This window comes from Telmatherina bonti, assembly GCF_933228915.1.
Source record: "Telmatherina bonti genome assembly, chromosome: 3".
NCBI classification, from domain to species: Eukaryota; Metazoa; Chordata; class Actinopteri; order Atheriniformes; family Telmatherinidae; genus Telmatherina; species Telmatherina bonti.
Window position 1 is genome coordinate 2,222,602 of NC_136621.1, and position 21,183 is coordinate 2,243,784.

The following is a 21,183-nucleotide window of genomic DNA, read 5'->3' on the forward strand; positions in this document are numbered from 1 at the left end:
CTGTTTTATTTACAATGTGCAGAATTATAAAAGAATGTTTTAAAATCAGTTGTCAGTCTGCAGGGCCAGGTACTCTGACAGACGAGCTCGTTCTATAAGACATCAGCCGAATGTGAAATGATGGCGTAATCTGCACCACGCCAAGCTCCCAGAGTTCTTCTCATGGATTATAGGCTCCTGCAGCCAGCAGCAGATTCCTTCGTGTGAAGTGGAGGTGAATGACGGGCGTAGATTTGGTCATGTAAGTGCCTAATAAAAGCTCCTGGGAGTTGTCTTGCAGATGGATGTGTCCCGTCGCTGCTGTGAAGTCATCAGTCTCTAGATCGTCAAACGCTTTCATTGCATCCCAGAGCCGAACCGTGTTGTCCATGGAACCTAGAACACAACGAACCCAATCAGCCGGTACCGACGTCTGCTGCATGCAAACATGAAAGCCAAGGACAGACACCCACCGGAGGCAAGAATCTCCCCGTCCCGGCTGAAGCGGAGGGAATAGACGGTATCCGTGTGGCCCTTCAGCTCTCCAACCATCAATCCGTGACCAATATCCCACAGAAGGACTCGGCCATCGGTAGCTCCTGAGGCTAAAAACTTCCCGTTGGGAGAGAAGGCCAGCGCGTGGATGGGGCCCTGGGGGGTACACGACAGTTTGGGTGTGAATTTTGATGTCTAATTTCAGAGCTTATTCTTATTCATGCACAAACTGACAACGTTCATTAAAGCATGAATCTTTTTATTCCCTTTCTGGTCTCTGAATGACTGAACGGTTCCCGTTTGGAAGGCGGCGCCTCGACCATTAAACCTCCTGAACACACAGGTTGTTAACTTTCTGATCAGACTCAACAGGACTTTTAATTTCTTTTACATCTGGATGTTTTCCACCGAGCAGCTGATTTACAGAGTTGTTACTGACGGCGTGCAGCCATCCAACACGGTGTTTTACACCGTTTTACGTTTAACTGACCAGAAATGTCCAAATAAACATGTTTTATGGAAGATGTTTAACTTGCTGTTGAGACTAAAGTCAGCAGGATTTTCCCTGAGATCTCTGCCTTGTTTTTCTCTTTACTTTCAATAAGACTTGTCTTTGAGGCCAAAGGCGGCGGCGGCGCCGCCTGCTGGTCAGGGGAGAAACTGCAGCCTAAACTTTCTGGTTTATTGTGCCTTGAAGATGTATGATGGCTTAAAAACCATCATACATTGTACGGTAAACCCGCGGAGCCCCAGTCTGTGTGGTGTCGCTCTGACAACCACCAGCTGGAAGCTCTCTGTACTTCCTGTGCCAATACGCTGATTTAAAGTTCAAATATGAAGGAACAGACTCGGAACGCGCTGCTCAAAGCAACAAATCGGTTTCACAAGCAGCGTTCGCACCCATTTTATTATTATTTATGTGCTGAGAGGTCAGAACACGAAATGCTTTGATGAACTGACCTTATGACCCGTGAAGATGCGAACACAGTTTCCAGTCAGCACGTCCCAGAGCCGGATGGTGCGGTCAGAGGACCCTGTGACGACGTAATTTGAGTTGGGGTGGAAACACGTACAAGTGACATCGGCCAGATGACCAGCAAACATCCGGAGCGGCTGGTAGTGATCCGTCGCCCAAAGACTTTTACAGAGGAGACAAGAAGGAAGAGATTTATGGACAAAGCTTCACTACAGCACGTTGTAATGAATGAATTATTACGTTTATTACCGCGCCACCCGATCATGGCCCCCAGAGACAAAGTAGTACCCAAACGGAGAGAACTGCGTGTCCCATACGGGGTAGTTGTGGCCTTTGTACGCAACCAGACATGTGAATGTCTGGAGACTCCACAAGCGGACCGTACCGTCCTCTGCACTGGACAGCAGGTAGTTCCTGAGAGAAGAAAACTACAATGAAGCTAAAATCAGTGAGAAAAACATCTGATCAGAGAAATGAATCTGATTTTACACGCCGATGCAAACAAACAGGAAACGGAATCATTCTGAGGTTTCTGTCCATTCAGACGGAGCGCGGCGTCAAACTGGGAATAAATGATTACATTTCTAAAAACAAACCCGCAGGTAGATTCCACGTTACGCCGCGGCAACGACCGAAAGACGCGTCCAGTTCGTCCGGCTCTGGAGAAGAGACGAGGACTTGGGAAGCTTCGTCGTTTAATCCAGGATCTGAAGCTGCACGGTGACCGCATCCAGACGGACGTCAGGACGGGTGTCAGGGTGGACTACGGGATGGACGTCGGGACGGATGTCAGGGTGGACGTCGGGACGGATGTCAGGGTGGACTACGGGATGGACGTCGGGACGGATGTCAGGGTGGACTACGGGATGGACGTCGGGACGGATGTCAGGGTGGATGTCGGGACGGATGTCAGGGTGGATGTCGGGACGGATGTCAGGATGGACTACGGGATGGACGTCGGGACGGATGTCAGGGTGGATGTCGGGACGGATGTCAGGGTGGATGTCAGGATGGACTACGGGATGGACGTCGGGACGGATGTCAGGGTGGATGTCGGGACGGATGTCAGGGTGGATGTCGGGACGGATGTCAGGATGGTCGTCGGGACGGATGTCAGGGTGGATGTCAGGGTGGTCGTCGGGACGGATGTCAGGATGGTCGTCGGGACGGATGTCAGGGTGGACTACGGGACGGATGTCAGGGTGGATGTCAGGGTGGTCGTCGGGACAGATGTCAGGGTGGTCGTCGGGACGGATGTCAGGGTGGACTACGGGATGGACGTCGGGACGGATGTCAGGGTGGACTACGGGATGGACGTCGGGACGGATGTCAGGGTGGACTACGGGATGGACGTCGGGACGGATGTCAGGGTGGACTACGGGATGGACGTTGGGACGGATGTCAGGATGGTCGTCGGGACGGATGTCAGGGTGGACTACGGGACGGATGTCAGGATGGTCGTCGGGACGGATGTCAGGGTGGTCGTCGGGACGGATGTCAGGGTGGACTACGGGACGGATGTCAGGATGGTCGTCGGGACGGATGTCAGGGTGGTCGTCGGGACGGATGTCAGGGTGGACTACGGGATGGACGTCGGGACGGATGTCAGGGTGGACTACGGGATGGACGTCGGGACGGATGTCAGGGTGGACTACGGGATGGTCGTCGGGACGGATGTCAGGGTGGTCGTCGGGACGGATGTCAGGGTGGACTACGGGATGGACGTCGGGACGGGTGTCAGGGTGGATGTCGGGACGGATGTCAGGGTGGACTACGGGATGGACGTCGGGACGGATGTCAGGGTGGACTACGGGATGTACGTTGGGACGGATGTCAGGGTGGACTACGGGATGTACGTCGGGACGGATGTCAGGGTGGATGTCAGGACGGATGTCAGGGTGGACTACGGGATGTACGTCGGGATGGATGTCAGGGTGGACTACGGGATGTACGTCGGGACGGATGTCAGGATGGACGTCGGGACGGATGTCAGGGTGGACTACGGGATGGACGTCGGGACGGATGTCAGGGTGGACTACGGGATGGACGTCGGGACGGATGTCAGGGTGGACTACGGGATGGACGTCGGGACGGATGTCAGGATGGACGTCGGGACGGATGTCAGGGTGGACGTCGGGACGGATGTCAGGGTGGACGTCAGGACGGACGTCAGGGTGGACGTCGGGACGGATGTCAGGGAGGACTACGGGATGGACGTTGGGACGGATGTCAGGGTGGACTACGGGATGGACGTCGGGACGGATGTCAGGATGGACGTCAGGACGGGTGTCAGGATGGATGTCGGGACGGATGTCAGGGTGGACTACGGGATGGACGTCGGGACGGATGTCAGGGTGGACTACGGGATGGACGTCAGGACGGGTGTCAGGGTGGACTACGGGATGGACGTCAGGACGGGTGTCAGGGTGGACTACGGGATGGACGTCGGGACGGATGTCAGGATGGACGTCGGGACGGATGTCAGGATGGATGTCGGGACGGATGTCAGGGTGGACTACGGGATGGACGTCGGGACGGATGTCAGGATGGACGTCGGGACGGATGTCAGGATGTACGTCGGGACGGATGTCAGGGTGGACTACGGGATGGACGTCGGGACGGATGTCAGGGTGGACTACGGGATGGACGTCGGGACGGATGTCAGGGTGGATGTCGGGACGGATGTCAGGGTGGACTATGGGATGGACGTCGGGACGGATGTCAGGGTGGACTACGGGATGGACATCAGGACGGATGTCAGGATGGACTACGGGATGGACGTCGGGACGGATGTCAGGATGTACGTCGGGACGGATGTCAGGATGGACGTCGGGACGGATGTCAGGGTGGACGTCGGGACGGATGTCAGGGTGGACTACGGGATGGACGTCGGGACGGGTGTCAGGGTGGACTACGAGATGTACGTCGGGACGGATGTCAGGGTGGACGTCGGGACGGATGTCAGGGTGGACTACGGGATGTACGTCGGGACGGATGTCAGGGTGGATGTCGGGACGGACGTCAGGGTGGACTACGGGATGTACGTCGGGACGGATGTCAGGATGTACGTCGGGACGGATGTCAGGGTGGACGTCGGGACGGATGTCAGGATGGACGTCGGGACGGATGTCAGGGTGGACGTCGGGACGGATGTCAGGGTGGACGTCGGGACGGATGTCAGGGTGGACTACGGGATGTACGTCGGGACGGATGTCAGGGTGGACTACGGGATGTACGTCGGGACGGATGTCAGGGTGGACTACGGGATGTACGTCGGGACGGATGTCAGGGTGGATGTCGGGACGGATGTCAGGGTGGACTACGGGATGTACGTCGGGACGGATGTCAGGATGGACGTCGGGACGGATGTCAGGGTGGATGTCGGGACGGATGTCAGGATTGATGTCGGGACGGATGTCAGGGTGGACGTCGGGACGGATGTCAGGATGTACGTCGGGACGGATGTCAGGGTGGACTACGGGATGTACGTCGGGACGGATGTCAGGGTGGACGTCGGGACGGATGTCAGGGTGGACGTCGGGATGTACGTCGGGACGGATGTCAGGGTGGACGTCGGGACGGATGTCAGGATGGACGTCGGGACGGATGTCAGGATGGACGTCGGGACGGATGTCAGGGTGGACTACGGGATGTACGTCGGGACGGATGTCAGGGTGGACTACGGGATGGACGTCGGGAGGGATGTCAGGGTGGACTACGGGATGGACGTCGGGACGGATGTCAGGATGGACGTCAGGACGGATGTCAGGATGGACGTCGGGACGGATGTCAGGATGGACGTCGGGACGGATGTCAGGGTGGACTACGGGACGGATGTCAGGGTGGACTACGGGATGTACGTCGGGAGGGATGTCAGGGTGGACTACGGGATGGACGTCGGGAGGGATGTCAGGGTGGACTACGGGATGGACGTCGGGACGGATGTCAGGATGGACGTCAGGACGGGTGTCAGGGTGGACTACGGGATGGACGTCGGGACGGATGTCAGGGTGGACTACGTGATGGACGTTGGGACGGATGTCAGGATGGACGTCGGGACAGGTGTCAGGGTGGACAACGGGATGGACGTCGGGACGGATGTCAGGATGGACGTCGGGACGGATGTCAGGATGGACGTCGGGACAGGTGTCAGGGTGGAATACGGGATGGACGTCGGGACGGATGTCAGGGTGGACGTCGGGACGGATGTCAGGGTGGACTACGGGATGGACGTCGGGACGGATGTCAGGGTGGACTACGGGATGTACGTCGGGACGGATGTCAGGGTGGACTAAGGGATGTACGTCGGGACGGATGTCAGGATGGACATCGGGACGGATGTCAGGGTGGACTACGGGATGTACGTCGGGACGGATGTCAGGGTGGACTACGGGATGTACGTCGGGACGGATGTCAGGGTGGACTACGGGATGTACGTCGGGACGGATGTCAGGACGGGTGTCAGGGTGGACTACGGGATGGACGTCGGGACGGATGTCAGGACGGGTGTCAGGGTGGACTACGGGATGGACGTCGGGACGGATGTCAGGGTGGAAGTCGGGACGGATGTCAGGGTGGACTACGGGATGTACGTCGGGACGGATGTCAGGATGGACGTCAGGACGGGTGTCAGGGTGGACTACGGGATGTACGTCGGGACGGATGTCAGGATGGACGTCAGGACGGATGTCAGGGTGGACTACGGGATGGACGTCGGGACGGATGTCAGGGTGGACGTCGGGACGGATGTCAGGGTGGACTACGGGATGGACGTCGGGACGGATGTCAGGGTGGACGTCGGGACGGGTGTCAGGGTGGACTACGGGATGGACGTCGGGACGGATGTCAGGGTGGACGTCAGGACGGGTGTCAGGGTGGACTACGGGATGGACGTCGGGACGGATGTCAGGGTGGACTACGGGATGTACGTCGGGACGGATGTCAGGGTGGACTACGGGATGTACGTCGGGACGGATGTCAGGGTGGATGTCGGGACGGATGTCAGGGTGGACTACGGGATGTACATCGGGACGGATGTCAGGATGGACGTCAGGACGGGTGTCAGGGTGGACTACGGGATGGACGTCGGGACGGATGTCAGGGTGGACTACGGGATGTACGTCGGGACGGATGTCAGGGTGGACTACGGGATGTACGTCGGGACGGATGTCAGGGTGGACTACGGGATGGACGTCGGGACGGATGTCAGGGTGGACGTTGGGACGGATGTCAGGGTGGACGTCGGGACGGATGTCAGGGTGGACGTCGGAAGGGATGTCAGGATGGACGTCGGAAGGGATGTCAGGATGGACGTCGGAAGGGATGTCAGGATGGACGTCGGGACGGATGTCAGGGTGGACGTCGGGATGGACGTTGGAAGGGAGGTCAGGGTGGACTACGGGATGTACGTCGGGACGGATGTCAGGGTGGACTACGGGATGTACGTCGGGACGGATGTCAGGGTGGACTACGGGATGGACGTTGGGACGGATGTCAGGGTGGACGTTGGGACGGATGTCAGGGTGGACGTCGGGACGGATGTCAGGGTGGACGTCGGGACGGATGTCAGGGTGGACGTCGGAAGGGATGTCAGGATGGACGTCGGAAGGGATGTCAGGATGGACGTCGGGACGGATGTCAGGGTGGACGTCGGGATGGACGTCGGAAGGGAGGTCAGGGTGGACGTCGGAACGGATGTCAGGGTGGACGTCAGGGTGGACGTCGGGACGGATGTCAGGGTGGACGTCGGGACGGATGTCAGGGTGGATGTCGGGACGGACGTCAGGATGGACGTCGGGACGGATGTCAGGCTGGACGTCGGGACGGATGTCAGGGTGGATGTCAGGGTGGACGTCGGGACGGATGTCAGGGTGGACGTCGGGACGGATGTCAGGGTGGATGTCAGGGTGGACGTCGGGACGGATGTCAGGGTGGACGTCGGGACGGATGTCAGGGTGGATGTCAGGGTGGACGTCGGGACGGATGTCAGGGTGGACGTCGGGACGGATGTCAGGGTGGATGTCGGGACGGACGTCAGGGTGGACGTCGGGACGGACGTCGGGACGGATGTCAGGACGGACGTCGGGACGGATGTCAGGGTGGACGTCGGGACGGACGTCGGGACGGATGTCAGGACGGACGTCGGGACGGATGTCAGGATGGACGTCGGGACGGATGTCAGGGTGGACTACGGGATGGACGTCGGGACGGATGTCAGGATGGACGTCGGAACGGATGTCAGGGTGGACGTCGGGACGGACGTCAGGGAGGACGTCGGGACGGATGTCAGGGTGGACGTCGGAAGGGATGTCAGGATGGACGTTGGGACGGATGTCAGGGTGGACTACGGGATGTACGTCGGGACGGATGTCAGGATGGACATCGGGACGGATGTCAGGATGTACGTCGGGACGGATGTCAGGGTGGACTACGGGATGTACGTCGGGACGGATGTCAGGATGGACATCGGGACGGATGTCAGGATGTACGTCGGGACGGATGTCAGGATGGACGTCAGGACGGGTGTCAGGGTGGACTACGGGATGGACGTCGGGACGGATGTCAGGGTGGACTACGGGATGTACGTCGGGACGGATGTCAGGGTGGACTACGGGATGTACGTCGGGACGGATGTCAGGGTGGACTACGGGATGTACGTCGGGACGGATGTCAGGATGGACGTCAGGACGGGTGTCAGGGTGGACTACGGGATGGACGTCGGGACGGATGTCAGGGTGGACTACGGGATGGACGTCGGGACGGATGTCAGGGTGGACTACGGGATGTACGTCGGGACGGATGTCAGGGTGGACTACGGGATGGACGTCGGGACGGATGTCAGGGTGGACTACGGGATGGACGTCGGGACGGATGTCAGGGTGGACGTTGGGACGGATGTCAGGGTGGACGTTGGGACGGATGTCAGGGTGGACGTCGGTACGGATGTCAGGGTGGACGTCGGAAGGGATGTCAGGATGGACGTCGGAAGGGATGTCAGGATGGACGTTGGGACGGATGTCAGGGTGGACGTCGGGATGGACGTCGGAAGGGAGGTCAGGGTGGACGTCGGAACGGATGTCAGGGTGGACGTCGGGACGGATGTCAGGGTGGACGTCGGGACGGATGTCAGGGTGGATGTCAGGGTGGACGTCGGGACGGATGTCAGGGTGGACGTAGGGACGGACGTCAGGGTGGACGTCGGGACGGATGTCAGGGTGGACGTCGGGACGGATGTCAGGGTGGACGTTGGGACGGATGTCAGGGTGGACGTCGGGAAGGATGTCAGGGTGGACGTCGGGACGGATGTCAGGGTGGACGTCGGGACGGATGTCAGGATGGACGTCGGGACGGATGTCAGGCTGGACGTCGGGACGGATGTCAGGCTGGACGTCGGGACGGATGTCAGGGTGGACTACGGGATGGACGTCGGGACGGATGTCAGGGTGGACTACGGGATGTACGTCGGGACGGATGTCAGGATGGACATCGGGACGGATGTCAGGGTGGACTACGGGATGTACGTCGGGACGGATGTCAGGGTGGACGTCGGGACGGATGTCAGGGTGGACGTCGGGACGGGTGTCAGGGTGGACGTCGGGACGGGTGTCAGGGTGGACGTCGGGACGGGTGTCAGGGTGGACGTCGGGACGGATGTCAGGGTGGACTACGGGACGGATGTCAGGGTGGACTACGGGATGGACGTCGGGACGGATGTCAGGGTGGACGTCGGGACGGACGTCGGGACGGATGTCAGGACGGACGTCGGGACGGATGTCAGGATGGACGTCGGGACGGATGTCAGGGTGGACGTCGGGACGGACGTCGGGACGGATGTCAGGACGGACGTCGGGACGGATGTCAGGGTGGACGTCGGGACGGACGTCGGGACGGATGTCAGGACGGACGTCGGGACGGATGTCAGGGTGGACTACGGGATGTACGTCGGGACGGATGTCAGGGTGGACTACGGGATGTACGTCGGGACGGATGTCAGGATGGACGTCGGGACGGATGTCAGGGTGGATGTCGGGACGGATGTCAGGGTGGACGTCGGGACGGATGTCAGGATGTACGTCGGGACGGATGTCAGGGTGGACTACGGGATGTACGTCGGGACGGATGTCAGGGTGGACGTCGGGATGTACGTCGGGACGGATGTCAGGGTGGACGTCGGGACGGATGTCAGGATGGACGTCGGGACGGATGTCAGGGTGGACTACGGGATGTACGTCGGGACGGATGTCAGGGTGGACTACGGGATGGACATCGGGAGGGATGTCAGGGTGGACTACGGGATGGACGTCGGGACGGATGTCAGCATGGACGTCAGGACGGGTGTCAGGGTGGACTACGGGATGGACGTCGGGACGGATGTCAGGGTGGACTACGTGATGGACGTCGGGACGGATGTCAGGGTGGACTACGGGATGGATGTCAGGGTGGACTACGGGATGGACGTTGGGACGGATGTCAGGTTGGTCGTCGGGACGGATGTCAGGGTGGACTACGGGATGGACGTTGGGACGGATGTCAGGGTGGACTACGGGATGGACGTTGGGACGGATGTCAGGGTGGTCGTCGGGACGGATGTCAGGGTGGACTACGGGATGGACGTTGGGACGGATGTCAGGGTGGACTACGGGATGGACGTTGGGACGGATGTCAGGGTGGTCGTCGGGACGGATGTCAGGATGGACTACGGGATGGACGTTGGGACGGATGTCAGGATGGACGTCGGGACGGATGTCAGGATGGACGTCGGGACAGGTGTCAGGGTGGACAACGGGATGGACGTCGGGACGGATGTCAGGATGGACGTCGGGACGGATGTCAGGATGGACGTCGGGACAGGTGTCAGGGTGGACAACGGGATGGACGTCGGGACGGATGTCAGGGTGGACGTCGGGACGGATGTCAGGGTGGACTACGGGATGTACGTCGGGACGGATGTCAGGGTGGACGTCGGGACGGATGTCAGGGTGGACTACGGGATGGACGTCGGGACGGATGTCAGGGTGGACTACGGGATGTACGTCGGGACGGATGTCAGGGTGGACTACGGGATGGACGTCGGGACGGATGTCAGGGTGGACTACGGGATGTACGTCGGGACGGATGTCAGGGTGGACTAAGGGATGTACGTCGGGACGGATGTCAGGATGGACATCGGGACGGATGTCAGGGTGGACTACGGGATGTACGTCGGGACGGATGTCAGGGTGGACTACGGGATGTACGTCGGGACGGATGTCAGGGTGGACGTCGGGACGGACGTCGGGACGGATGTCAGGACGGACGTCGGGACGGATGTCAGGACGATGTCAGGGTGGACGTCGGGACGGACGTCGGGACGGATGTCAGGATGGACGTCGGGACGGATGTCAGGATGGACGTCGGGACGGATGTCAGGGTGGACGTCGGGACGGATGTCAGGGTGGACGTCGGGACGGATGTCAGGGTGGACTACGGGATGTACGTCGGGACGGATGTCAGGGTGGACTACGGGATGTACGTCGGGACGGATGTCAGGGTGGACTACGGGATGTACGTCGGGACGGATGTCAGGGTGGATGTCGGGACGGATGTCAGGGTGGACTACGGGATGTACGTCGGGACGGATGTCAGGGTGGACTACGGGATGTACGTCGGGACGGATGTCAGGATGGACGTCGGGACGGATGTCAGGGTGGATGTCGGGACGGATGTCAGGATTGATGTCGGGACGGATGTCAGGATGTACGTCGGGACGGATGTCAGGGTGGACTACGGGATGTACGTCGGGACGGATGTCAGGGTGGACGTCGGGATGTACGTCGGGACGGATGTCAGGATGGACGTCGGGACGGATGTCAGGATGGACGTCGGGACGGATGTCAGGGTGGACTACGGGATGTACGTCGGGACGGATGTCAGGGTGGACTACGGGATGGACATCGGGAGGGATGTCAGGGTGGACTACGGGATGGACGTCGGGACGGATGTCAGCATGGACGTCAGGACGGGTGTCAGGGTGGACTACGGGATGGACGTCGGGACGGATGTCAGGGTGGACTACGTGATGGACGTCGGGACGGATGTCAGGGTGGACTACGGGATGGACGTCGGGACGGATGTCAGGGTGGACTACGGGATGTACGTCGGGACGGATATCAGGATGGACGTCGGGACGGATGTCAGGGTGGACTACGGGATGGACGTTGGGACGGATGTCAGGTTGGTCGTCGGGACGGATGTCAGGGTGGACTACGGGATGGACGTTGGGACGGATGTCAGGGTGGACTACGGGATGGACGTTGGGACGGATGTCAGGGTGGTCGTCGGGACGGATGTCAGGGTGGACTACGGGATGGACGTTGGGACGGATGTCAGGGTGGACTACGGGATGGACGTTGGGACGGATGTCAGGGTGGTCGTCGGGACGGATGTCAGGATGGACTACGGGATGGACGTTGGGACGGATGTCAGGATGGACGTCGGGACGGATGTCAGGATGGACGTCGGGACAGGTGTCAGGGTGGACAACGGGATGGACGTCGGGACGGATGTCAGGATGGACGTCGGGACGGATGTCAGGATGGACGTCGGGACAGGTGTCAGGGTGGACAACGGGATGGACGTCGGGACGGATGTCAGGGTGGACGTCGGGACGGATGTCAGGGTGGACTACGGGATGTACGTCGGGACGGATGTCAGGGTGGACGTCGGGACGGATGTCAGGGTGGACTACGGGATGGACGTCGGGACGGATGTCAGGGTGGACTACGGGATGTACGTCGGGACGGATGTCAGGGTGGACTACGGGATGGACGTCGGGACGGATGTCAGGGTGGACTACGGGATGTACGTCGGGACGGATGTCAGGGTGGACTAAGGGATGTACGTCGGGACGGATGTCAGGATGGACATCGGGACGGATGTCAGGGTGGACTACGGGATGTACGTCGGGACGGATGTCAGGGTGGACTACGGGATGTACGTCGGGACGGATGTCAGGACGGGTGTCAGGGTGGAAGTCGGGACGGATGTCAGGGTGGACTACGGGATGGACGTCGGGACGGATGTCAGGGTGGAAGTCGGGACGGATGTCAGGGTGGACTACGGGATGTACGTCGGGACGGATGTCAGGATGGACGTCAGGACGGGTGTCAGGGTGGACTACGGGATGGACGTCGGGACGGATGTCAGGGTGGACGTCGGGACGGATGTCAGGGTGGACGTCAGGACGGGTGTCAGGGTGGACTACGGGATGGACGTCGGGACGGATGTCAGGGTGGACGTCAGGACGGGTGTCAGGGTGGACTACGGGATGGACGTCGGGACGGATGTCAGGGTGGACTACGGGATGTACGTCGGGACGGATGTCAGGATGGACGTCAGGACGGATGTCAGGGTGGACTACGGGATGGACGTCGGGACGGATGTCAGGGTGGACGTCGGGACGGATGTCAGGGTGGACGTCAGGACGGGTGTCAGGGTGGACTACGGGATGGACGTCGGGACGGATGTCAGGGTGGACGTCAGGACGGGTGTCAGGGTGGACTACGGGATGGACGTCGGGACGGATGTCAGGGTGGACTACGGGATGTACGTCGGGACGGATGTCAGGGTGGATGTCGGGACGGATGTCAGGGTGGACTACGGGATGTACGTCGGGACGGATGTCAGGGTGGACTACGGGATGTACGTCGGGACGGATGTCAGGATGGACGTCAGGACGGGTGTCAGGGTGGACTACGGGATGGACGTCGGGACGGATGTCAGGGTGGACTACGGGATGTACGTCGGGACGGATGTCAGGGTGGACTACGGGATGTACGTCGGGACGGATGTCAGGGTGGACTACGGGATGGACGTCGGGACGGATGTCAGGGTGGACGTTGGGACGGATGTCAGGGTGGACGTTGGGACGGATGTCAGGGTGGACGTCGGGACGGATGTCAGGGTGGACGTCGGAAGGGATGTCAGGATGGACGTCGGAAGGGACGTCAGGATGGACGTCGGGACGGATGTCAGGGTGGACGTCGGGATGGACGTCGGAAGGGAGGTCAGGGTGGACGTCGGAACGGATGTCACGGTGGACGTCGGGACGGATGTCAGGGTGGACGTCGGGACGGATGTCAGGGTGGACGTCGGGACGGATGTCAGGGTGGACGTCAGGATGGACGTCGGGACGGACGTCAGGGTGGACGTCGGGACGGACGTCAGGATGGACGTCGGGACGGACGTCAGGCTGGACGTCGGGACGGATGTCAGGCTGGACGTCGGGACGGATGTCAGGATGGACGTCGGGACGGATGTCAGGCTGGACGTCGGGACGGATGTCAGGGTGGACGTCGGGACGGATGTCAGGGTGGACTACGGGATGGACGTCGGGACGGATGTCAGGGTGGACTACGGGATGTACGTCGGGACGGATGTCAGGGTGGACTACGGGATGTACGTCGGGACGGATGTCGGGACGGACGTCGGGACGGATGTCAGGACGGACGTCGGGACGGATGTCAGGATGGACGTCGGGACGGATGTCAGGATGGACGTCGGGACGGATGTCAGGGTGGACGTCGGGACGGACGTCGGGACGGATGTCAGGACGGACGTCGGGACGGATGTCAGGGTGGACGTCGGGACGGACGTCGGGACGGATGTCAGGACGGACGTCGGGACGGATGTCAGGATGGACGTCGGGACGGATGTCAGGGTGGACTACGGGATGGACGTCGGGACGGATGTCAGGATGGACGTCGGGACGGATGTCAGGGTGGACGTCGGGACGGACGTCAGGGAGGACGTCGGGACGGATGTCAGGATGGACGTTGGGACGGATGTCAGGGTGGACGTCGGAAGGGATGTCAGGATGGACGTTGGGACGGATGTCAGGGTGGACTACGGGATGTACGTCGGGACGGATGTCAGGATGGACATCGGGACGGATGTCAGGATGTACGTCGGGACGGATGTCAGGGTGGACTACGGGATGTACGTCGGGACGGATGTCAGGATGGACATCGGGACGGATGTCAGGATGTACGTCGGGACGGATGTCAGGATGGACGTCAGGACGGGTGTCAGGGTGGACTACGGGATGGACGTCGGGACGGATGTCAGGGTGGATGTCGGGACGGATGTCAGGGTGGACTACGGGATGTACGTCGGGACGGATGTCAGGGTGGACTACGGGATGTACGTCGGGACGGATGTCAGGATGGACGTCAGGACGGGTGTCAGGGTGGACTACGGGATGGACGTCGGGACGGATGTCAGGGTGGACTACGGGATGGACGTCGGGACGGATGTCAGGGTGGACGTTGGGACGGATGTCAGGGTGGACGTTGGGACGGATGTCAGGGTGGACGTCGGGACGGATGTCAGGGTGGACGTCGGAAGGGATGTCAGGATGGACGTTGGGACGGATGTCAGGGTGGACGTCGGGATGGACGTCGGAAGGGAGGTCAGGGTGGACGTCGGAACGGATGTCAGGGTGGACGTCGGGACGGATGTCAGGGTGGACGTCGGGACGGATGTCAGGGTGGATGTCAGGGTGGACGTCGGGACGGATGTCAGGGTGGACGTCGGGACGGACGTCAGGGTGGACGTCGGGACGGACGTCAGGGTGGACGTCGGGACGGATGTCAGGGTGGATGTCAGGGTGGACGTCGGGACGGATGTCAGGGTGGACGTCGGGACGGATGTCAGGGTGGACGTCGGGACGGATGTCAGGCTGGACGTCGGGACGGATGTCAGGGTGGACGTCGGGACGGATGTCAGGATGGACGTCGGGACGGATGTCAGGCTGGACGTCGGGACGGATGTCAGGGTGGACTACGGGATGGACGTCGGGACGGATGTCAGGGTGGACTACGGGATGTACGTCGGGACGGATGTCAGGGTGGACTACGGGATGTACGTCGGGACGGATGTCAGGATGGACATCGGGACGGATGTCAGGGTGGACGTCGGGACGGATGTCAGGGTGGACGTCGGGACGGATGTCAGGGTGGACGTCAGGACGGGTGTCAGGGTGGACGTCGGGACGGGTGTCAGGGTGGACGTCGGGACGGATGTCAGGGTGGACGTCGGGACGGATGTCAGGGTGGACTACGGGATGGACGTCGGGACGGATGTCAGGATGGACGTCGGGACGGATGTCAGGATGGACGTCGGGACGGATGTCAGGGTGGACGTCGGGACGGACGTCGGGACGGATGTCAGGACGGACGTCGGGACGGATGTCAGGACGGACGTCGGGACGGATGTCAGGGTGGACGTCGGGACGGATGTCAGGGTGGACTACGGGATGTACGTCGGGACGGATGTCAGGATGGACGTCGGGACGGATGTCAGGGTGGACGTCGGGACGGATGTCAGGCTGGACGTCGGGACGGATGTCAGGCTGGACGTCGGGACGGATGTCAGGCTGGACGTCGGGACGGATGTCAGGGTGGACGTCGGGACGGGTGTCAGGGTGGACGTCGGGACGGATGTCAGGGTGGACGTCGGGACGGATGTCAGGGTGGACGTCGGGACGGATGTCAGGGTGGACGTCGGGACGGATGTCAGGATGGACGTCGGGACGGATGTCAGGATGGACGTCGGGACGGATGTCAGGGTGGACGTCGGGACGGATGTCAGGATGGACGTCGGGACGGATGTCAGGGTGGACGTCGGGACGGACGTCGGGACGGATGTCGGGACGGACGTCGGGACGGATGTCAGGACGATGTCAGGATGGACGTCGGGACGGATGTCAGGGTGGACGTCAGGATGGACGTCGGGACGGATGTCAGGATGGACGTCGGGACGGATGTCAGGCTGGACATCGGGACGGATGTCAGGATGGACGTCGGGACGGATGTCAGGGTGGACGTCGGGACGGATGTCAGGGTGGACGTCGGGACGGATGTCAGGGTGGACTACGGGATGGACGTCGGGACGGATGTCAGGGTGGACTACGGGATGGACGTCGGGACGGATGTCAGGATGGACATCGGGACGGATGTCAGGATGTACGTCGGGACGGATGTCAGGATGGACGTCAGGACGGATGTCAGGGTGGACTACGGGATGTACGTCGGGACGGATGTCAGGATGGACGTCAGGACGGATGTCAGGGTGGACTACGGGATGTACGTCGGGACGGATGTCAGGATGGACGTCAGGACGGATGTCAGGGTGGACTACGGGATGGACGTCGGGACGGATGTCAGGATGGACGTCAGGATGGACGTCAGGGTGGACTACGGGATGTACGTCGGGACGGATGTCAGGATGTACGTCGGGACGGATGTCAGGATGGACGTCAGGACGGATGTCAGGGTGGACTACGGGATGTACGTCGGGACGGATGTCAGGATGTACGTCGGGACGGATGTCAGGATGGACGTCAGGACGGATGTCAGGGTGGACTACGGGATGTACGTCGGGACGGATGTCAGGATGTACGTCGGGACGGATGTCAGGATGGACGTCAGGATGGACGTCAGGGTGGACTACGGGATGTACGTCGGGACGGATGTCAGGATGTACGTCGGGACGGATGTCAGGATGGACGTCAGGATGGACGTCAGGGTGGACTACGGGATGTACGTCGGGACGGATGTCAGGATGTACGTCGGGACGGATGTCAGGATGGACGTCAGGACGGATGTCAGGGTGGACTACGGGATGTACGTCGGGACGGATGTCAGGATGTACGTCGGGACGGATGTCAGGATGGACGTCAGGACGGATGTCAGGGTGGACTACGGGATGGACGTCGGGACGGATGTGGGACAGTTGGACGAGGTGCTCCAGCAGCAGCTGCTGCTTTCAAAAGCAGAGCAGAATAAAAAGACGAGCTCGGCCATGATGGATGAAGCCGCCGCCACAGCGACGCCTATCTGTCAACACGCCTTCTCTGATTGGTCGTCAGATTTCTGTCGGATGCAAATATTTTTAAAAATTGATCTCCGTTTGAAAAATGACATTCACAAAACGGCTGGATGGGATTCTGTCATGGATGCTTGCTGACTTCATTCATGGGAATATTGCGGCGCGTGGTCTGAAGACGTCTCGGGTCCACAGCCGTAGATCTACCTGTCCGGGCTGAAGCTGATACCGTACACGGGGCCGCTGTGTCCACAGAGGATCTTCGACTCGCTGGCCGTCTTCTCATCCATGATCCTCTCCAGCACATCGTCCGACTCTTTGTCAATCAGATTCAGGTCTTGGAGAAAACAGGGGGGGGGGGGGGGGGGGGGGGTGAAGTTGAGTTTTTCAGGAGTTCTAACAGTAAAAGTTCTCATCGTCATACCTGCTGCAGACTTGACCTTGCGGAGCTTCTTTGGCGTGACGCTCCACACCCGAACGGTGGAGTCAGCAAAACCTCCTGCGATCAGACTGGAGTCGTCGGTGAAGTCCACCGCTGTCAGACCCTGAAAAGGTTCCAGAGAGATCCTGCAGATCAGGGCTGACATGTTGGCGATCTGCCTGCCATTTTGGCATTTACCTGGTACGCGTTGAGGAACGAGTAAAAGCAGATGGAGGGGAGGTTGTCTGCTCCCAGGCGGATCCTTTTGGTCGCCTCCTTCATGTACATGATCTTGTCCAGCTTGTCAGAGTCTTTCAGTTCCGGTAGAGGTATCCTAGATAAGAGGATCGCATCATCATGAGGAAATCTCACCGGACTAAACAGCAGAGGCGGACAGGATCCCGCCATCCAGGCTGGAATCCAGCGTTAGATGGGACTGGAAACACGGGACTGGAAACACGGGCCTGGAAACACGGGCCTGGAAACACGGAACCGGGTCCGGTCCGGCCCATGTGAGTTTGGTCCCGTTAAAACGAACCAGAGGACAATATCTGCGATTGTTTAATAAATATATCTGCTTTTTTAATCCGTCCATGCTGATGTTAATGTTTCCGTGGCGACGGGCGGGAAACGTAGGTTTAAGGCGTCTAGTTACTGGAATAACAACATGAAATACTTTATTTTCCATATCAACACACCTGGGATGAAATCTTTCCAACATCTGGGATTGCTGTGGCGTGTGGAAACAATGAACGGCTCTTTTCTGCACAGAGTTCAGGTTGTTCACACATTTCCTAACGTTCAGTTCAGCGAACATGAAAATGTCCAGACTCGACCTCCTCAGTGGAACACTTTGACGTTTATCATTGCAGGTTATTCTCTTATTTTACTGCTCCAGCCGGAGGCGTTTCCTGGACCTGGGACCATTCAGGGCTCGAACCGGGAATGCCCCCCCCCCCCCCCCCCCCCGGTGTGTGTGATTTCCTCACCTATTCTGCGAAGGAGCATTGGGGTCTTGTTTCTTGCTTTTGGAGCCCATGCTGTCCTTTTTGGGCTTCTTCTTCTTTGGCTTACCCTCCTCATTTTCTGCCTCCTCATCCTCATCGTCAAGAGGCAGCTCAATCTCTGGCTCCTTCAAAAGTCCGTAGTAAACCTGGACCGGGTTACAGAAGCAGGAGTCGGGTCATGTTACTGCCTCAACGCCTTGCTGGGCAACATGGAGGATAAATATGCAAACATAACTGCAGTATTTCTCCAACCTTGGCTTTATTAGCTTCTCGCTTTGCCTCTCCAGCCAAGCTGCCCGACATGGCGTCGATCTGGCTTTTGCTGCGCGGCATGCCATCAAAGATGTCGATGTAGAGGTGCTCCTGGATGATGCTCCAGATCTGGTTGTTCTGGCGCTCCTGCAGGTGTCTCTTCAGCAGCTGGTAGGAGTCCCGGGAGATGCGCAAGACAAACTTACTGGTGCGGAAGTCCAGCAGGGTTTCGTTGCCTCTCATGTGCTCCTTCTTAGTCAGGCCGGATAAAACCCGCAAGTCGTCTTCGTAGTAGCACTCCTGGTCCCCGCTGAACCTGAGGAAGCAGGAGGACAGGAGTGACAGGACATGTCTGCTGTTGTTTATGTCTGCACTGATGACAAAGTCTTACTTCTCAAAGAAGGCCTTGGCCTCGTTCTCATGGTTGTTGTAGACCAGTTCCAGGTACATGTGGACAAAGAGCGGGTAAAAGACCTGAGAAAGCTCCGCTCTGTGGCAGTCCAACACCATCTCTATGAACTTCTTCAGGTCTCTGTAGTAGACCTGGTACAGAGCCGGGTCTCCCTGCTGGCTGTAGGCGGACAGCACCACGCTGACGTCCGGCTGATCGTCTCCAGCTGTTACTGCCAACATCACAAAGACGTTCCGTCATAATCAGACTGGTTGGAACCACAGTGAGTCTTTTTCAGTTTTTCTCACACGAAAACTGATTCCTGGTTTTCACCTAAAGTAATTATTTTAGCAAACACATCATAGTCTCTCCTCTGAAGATTCAAACTTTCATTCAGAAACATCTGGATTAACTCAGCAAGATGTTTCATTTATTCAATAAGGAACAAATATTCACAGCTTTTCCTGCTGCATCTATAACTATAATCCTTATTAATAAACACATTCTATCACTTTCAGACGACATGCGGGGGGTGTACCCTTGGCTAGAGCCGGAGCCGCTGCAGGACACACGGTCACCCGGCTGAGGAGCGAGGCCGGATCCCCGCCGTCCACATCCCCCGCTCCCCCCGGTCCGGACCCAGACGTCTCGGTTCCTTTGGGCTCCAACGCGTCCTCCGGCAGCCCCGCTTCACGCCGCAGGATCTCCGCGGACTCGGACAGTTTGTTCCTGGAGAGGAACTGCAGGACGGCGAGCAGCGTCTGCTGGTCCTCCGGGGCTCCCGCCGCGGCCTTGCCGCCTCCAGCGGCAGCGCCGGACCCGGGAGACGCGGACGGTGGTGTGCCGTCGGCTGCATCCCCGGTCCCGGTTCCGTCGCTCTGCGGTTCTGCTTTTATGGAAACTTCTTCCTTCCCGTCCACCACACCACCTTGTACCGCCGCCATTTTATAAATGAAATGCGCATGTGCAAACTTGAAAAACGGAAACAGCAACCGTTCCGGATCAGGCGATCTGATTGGTTGTTACTGTGACGCGTCATAGAAACGACCCGCCTTTGCGTGCGTCGGAAAGACAGAAACGTATGACGTGGTCAGAAAAACCATAGACATAATATACATAGACGCTGCATCACGCTGACGTTTCATCGCGCCGCCATCTTGGATGGGTCTCCATTGCGCCTCCAATGCATTTATCTGTAAGGTGTAGGTTCAACCACAACAATAACTTCACCAAGTTTACCTGATTTTTCTCACAGTTTGGTTTGTTACAAAGAGCAAAGATATTGTTGTGATAAAGATCAATGTAAATTAATAAAAACAACGTGCTTTTATGCTAAAATATTTTTATCATGCTATTTAACTAAGACATAGCTGCAATATAAATTAAAACCGCAAGCGGTGATATAGGCCCTCGCACCATGGCGCCACTCGGCATAATGCCACCGCCTCCCCTGGCAACATCCTTCCCATGCCTCTCTCAACCTAAAGTGCAGCCAGACTGCACTTCAGGCCATTTAGACCTTATGAACGGTCACTTCCTGTCACCAAGGGGCGGGGCTAATTTATAATCTAATTATTGACATACAGAAATGTGAAGGATATGACTGGCATCATCTGTAGCAAATTTGGTGCAGGTTGGTTGTTTTTTGTGGGAGTTATGTCAGTTTTCCTTTTCATTGCATCACATCTGCTTTGCTGCCCCGCCTCTCCTAAACGATATCCCCTATTAAAAGAAATAGCACAACTTTTAATCACACATGCCTCTTGAGCATCCTGACTCATTTGGGTTAAAGTTGGAC

At 59.2% G+C, this 21,183-nt stretch overlaps 1 protein-coding gene across 2 annotated transcripts; it reads right to left on the reverse strand.

The window, feature by feature from the left end:
- On the reverse strand, window positions 1-20,329 carry taf5 (TAF5 RNA polymerase II, TATA box binding protein (TBP)-associated factor; the record flags this gene model as incomplete). Of its 2 annotated transcripts, none has more annotated exons than XM_079264793.1 (11): window positions 1-375; window positions 453-630; window positions 1,435-1,612; window positions 1,700-1,864; window positions 17,522-17,651; window positions 17,739-17,859; window positions 17,934-18,069; window positions 18,725-18,888; window positions 18,995-19,310; window positions 19,386-19,611; window positions 19,924-20,329. In XM_079264793.1, the coding sequence occupies 11 exons, from the start codon at window positions 20,327-20,329 to the stop codon at window positions 161-163; spliced, it is 2,235 nt and encodes a 744-aa protein (XP_079120919.1). In that variant the 3' UTR covers window positions 1-160. The 2 variants fall into 2 exon arrangements, with proteins under 2 accessions (XP_079120919.1, XP_079120918.1); XM_079264792.1 differs by having other exon boundaries at window positions 2-375; window positions 19,386-19,617.
- Window positions 20,330-21,183: the final 854 nt, after the last annotated feature.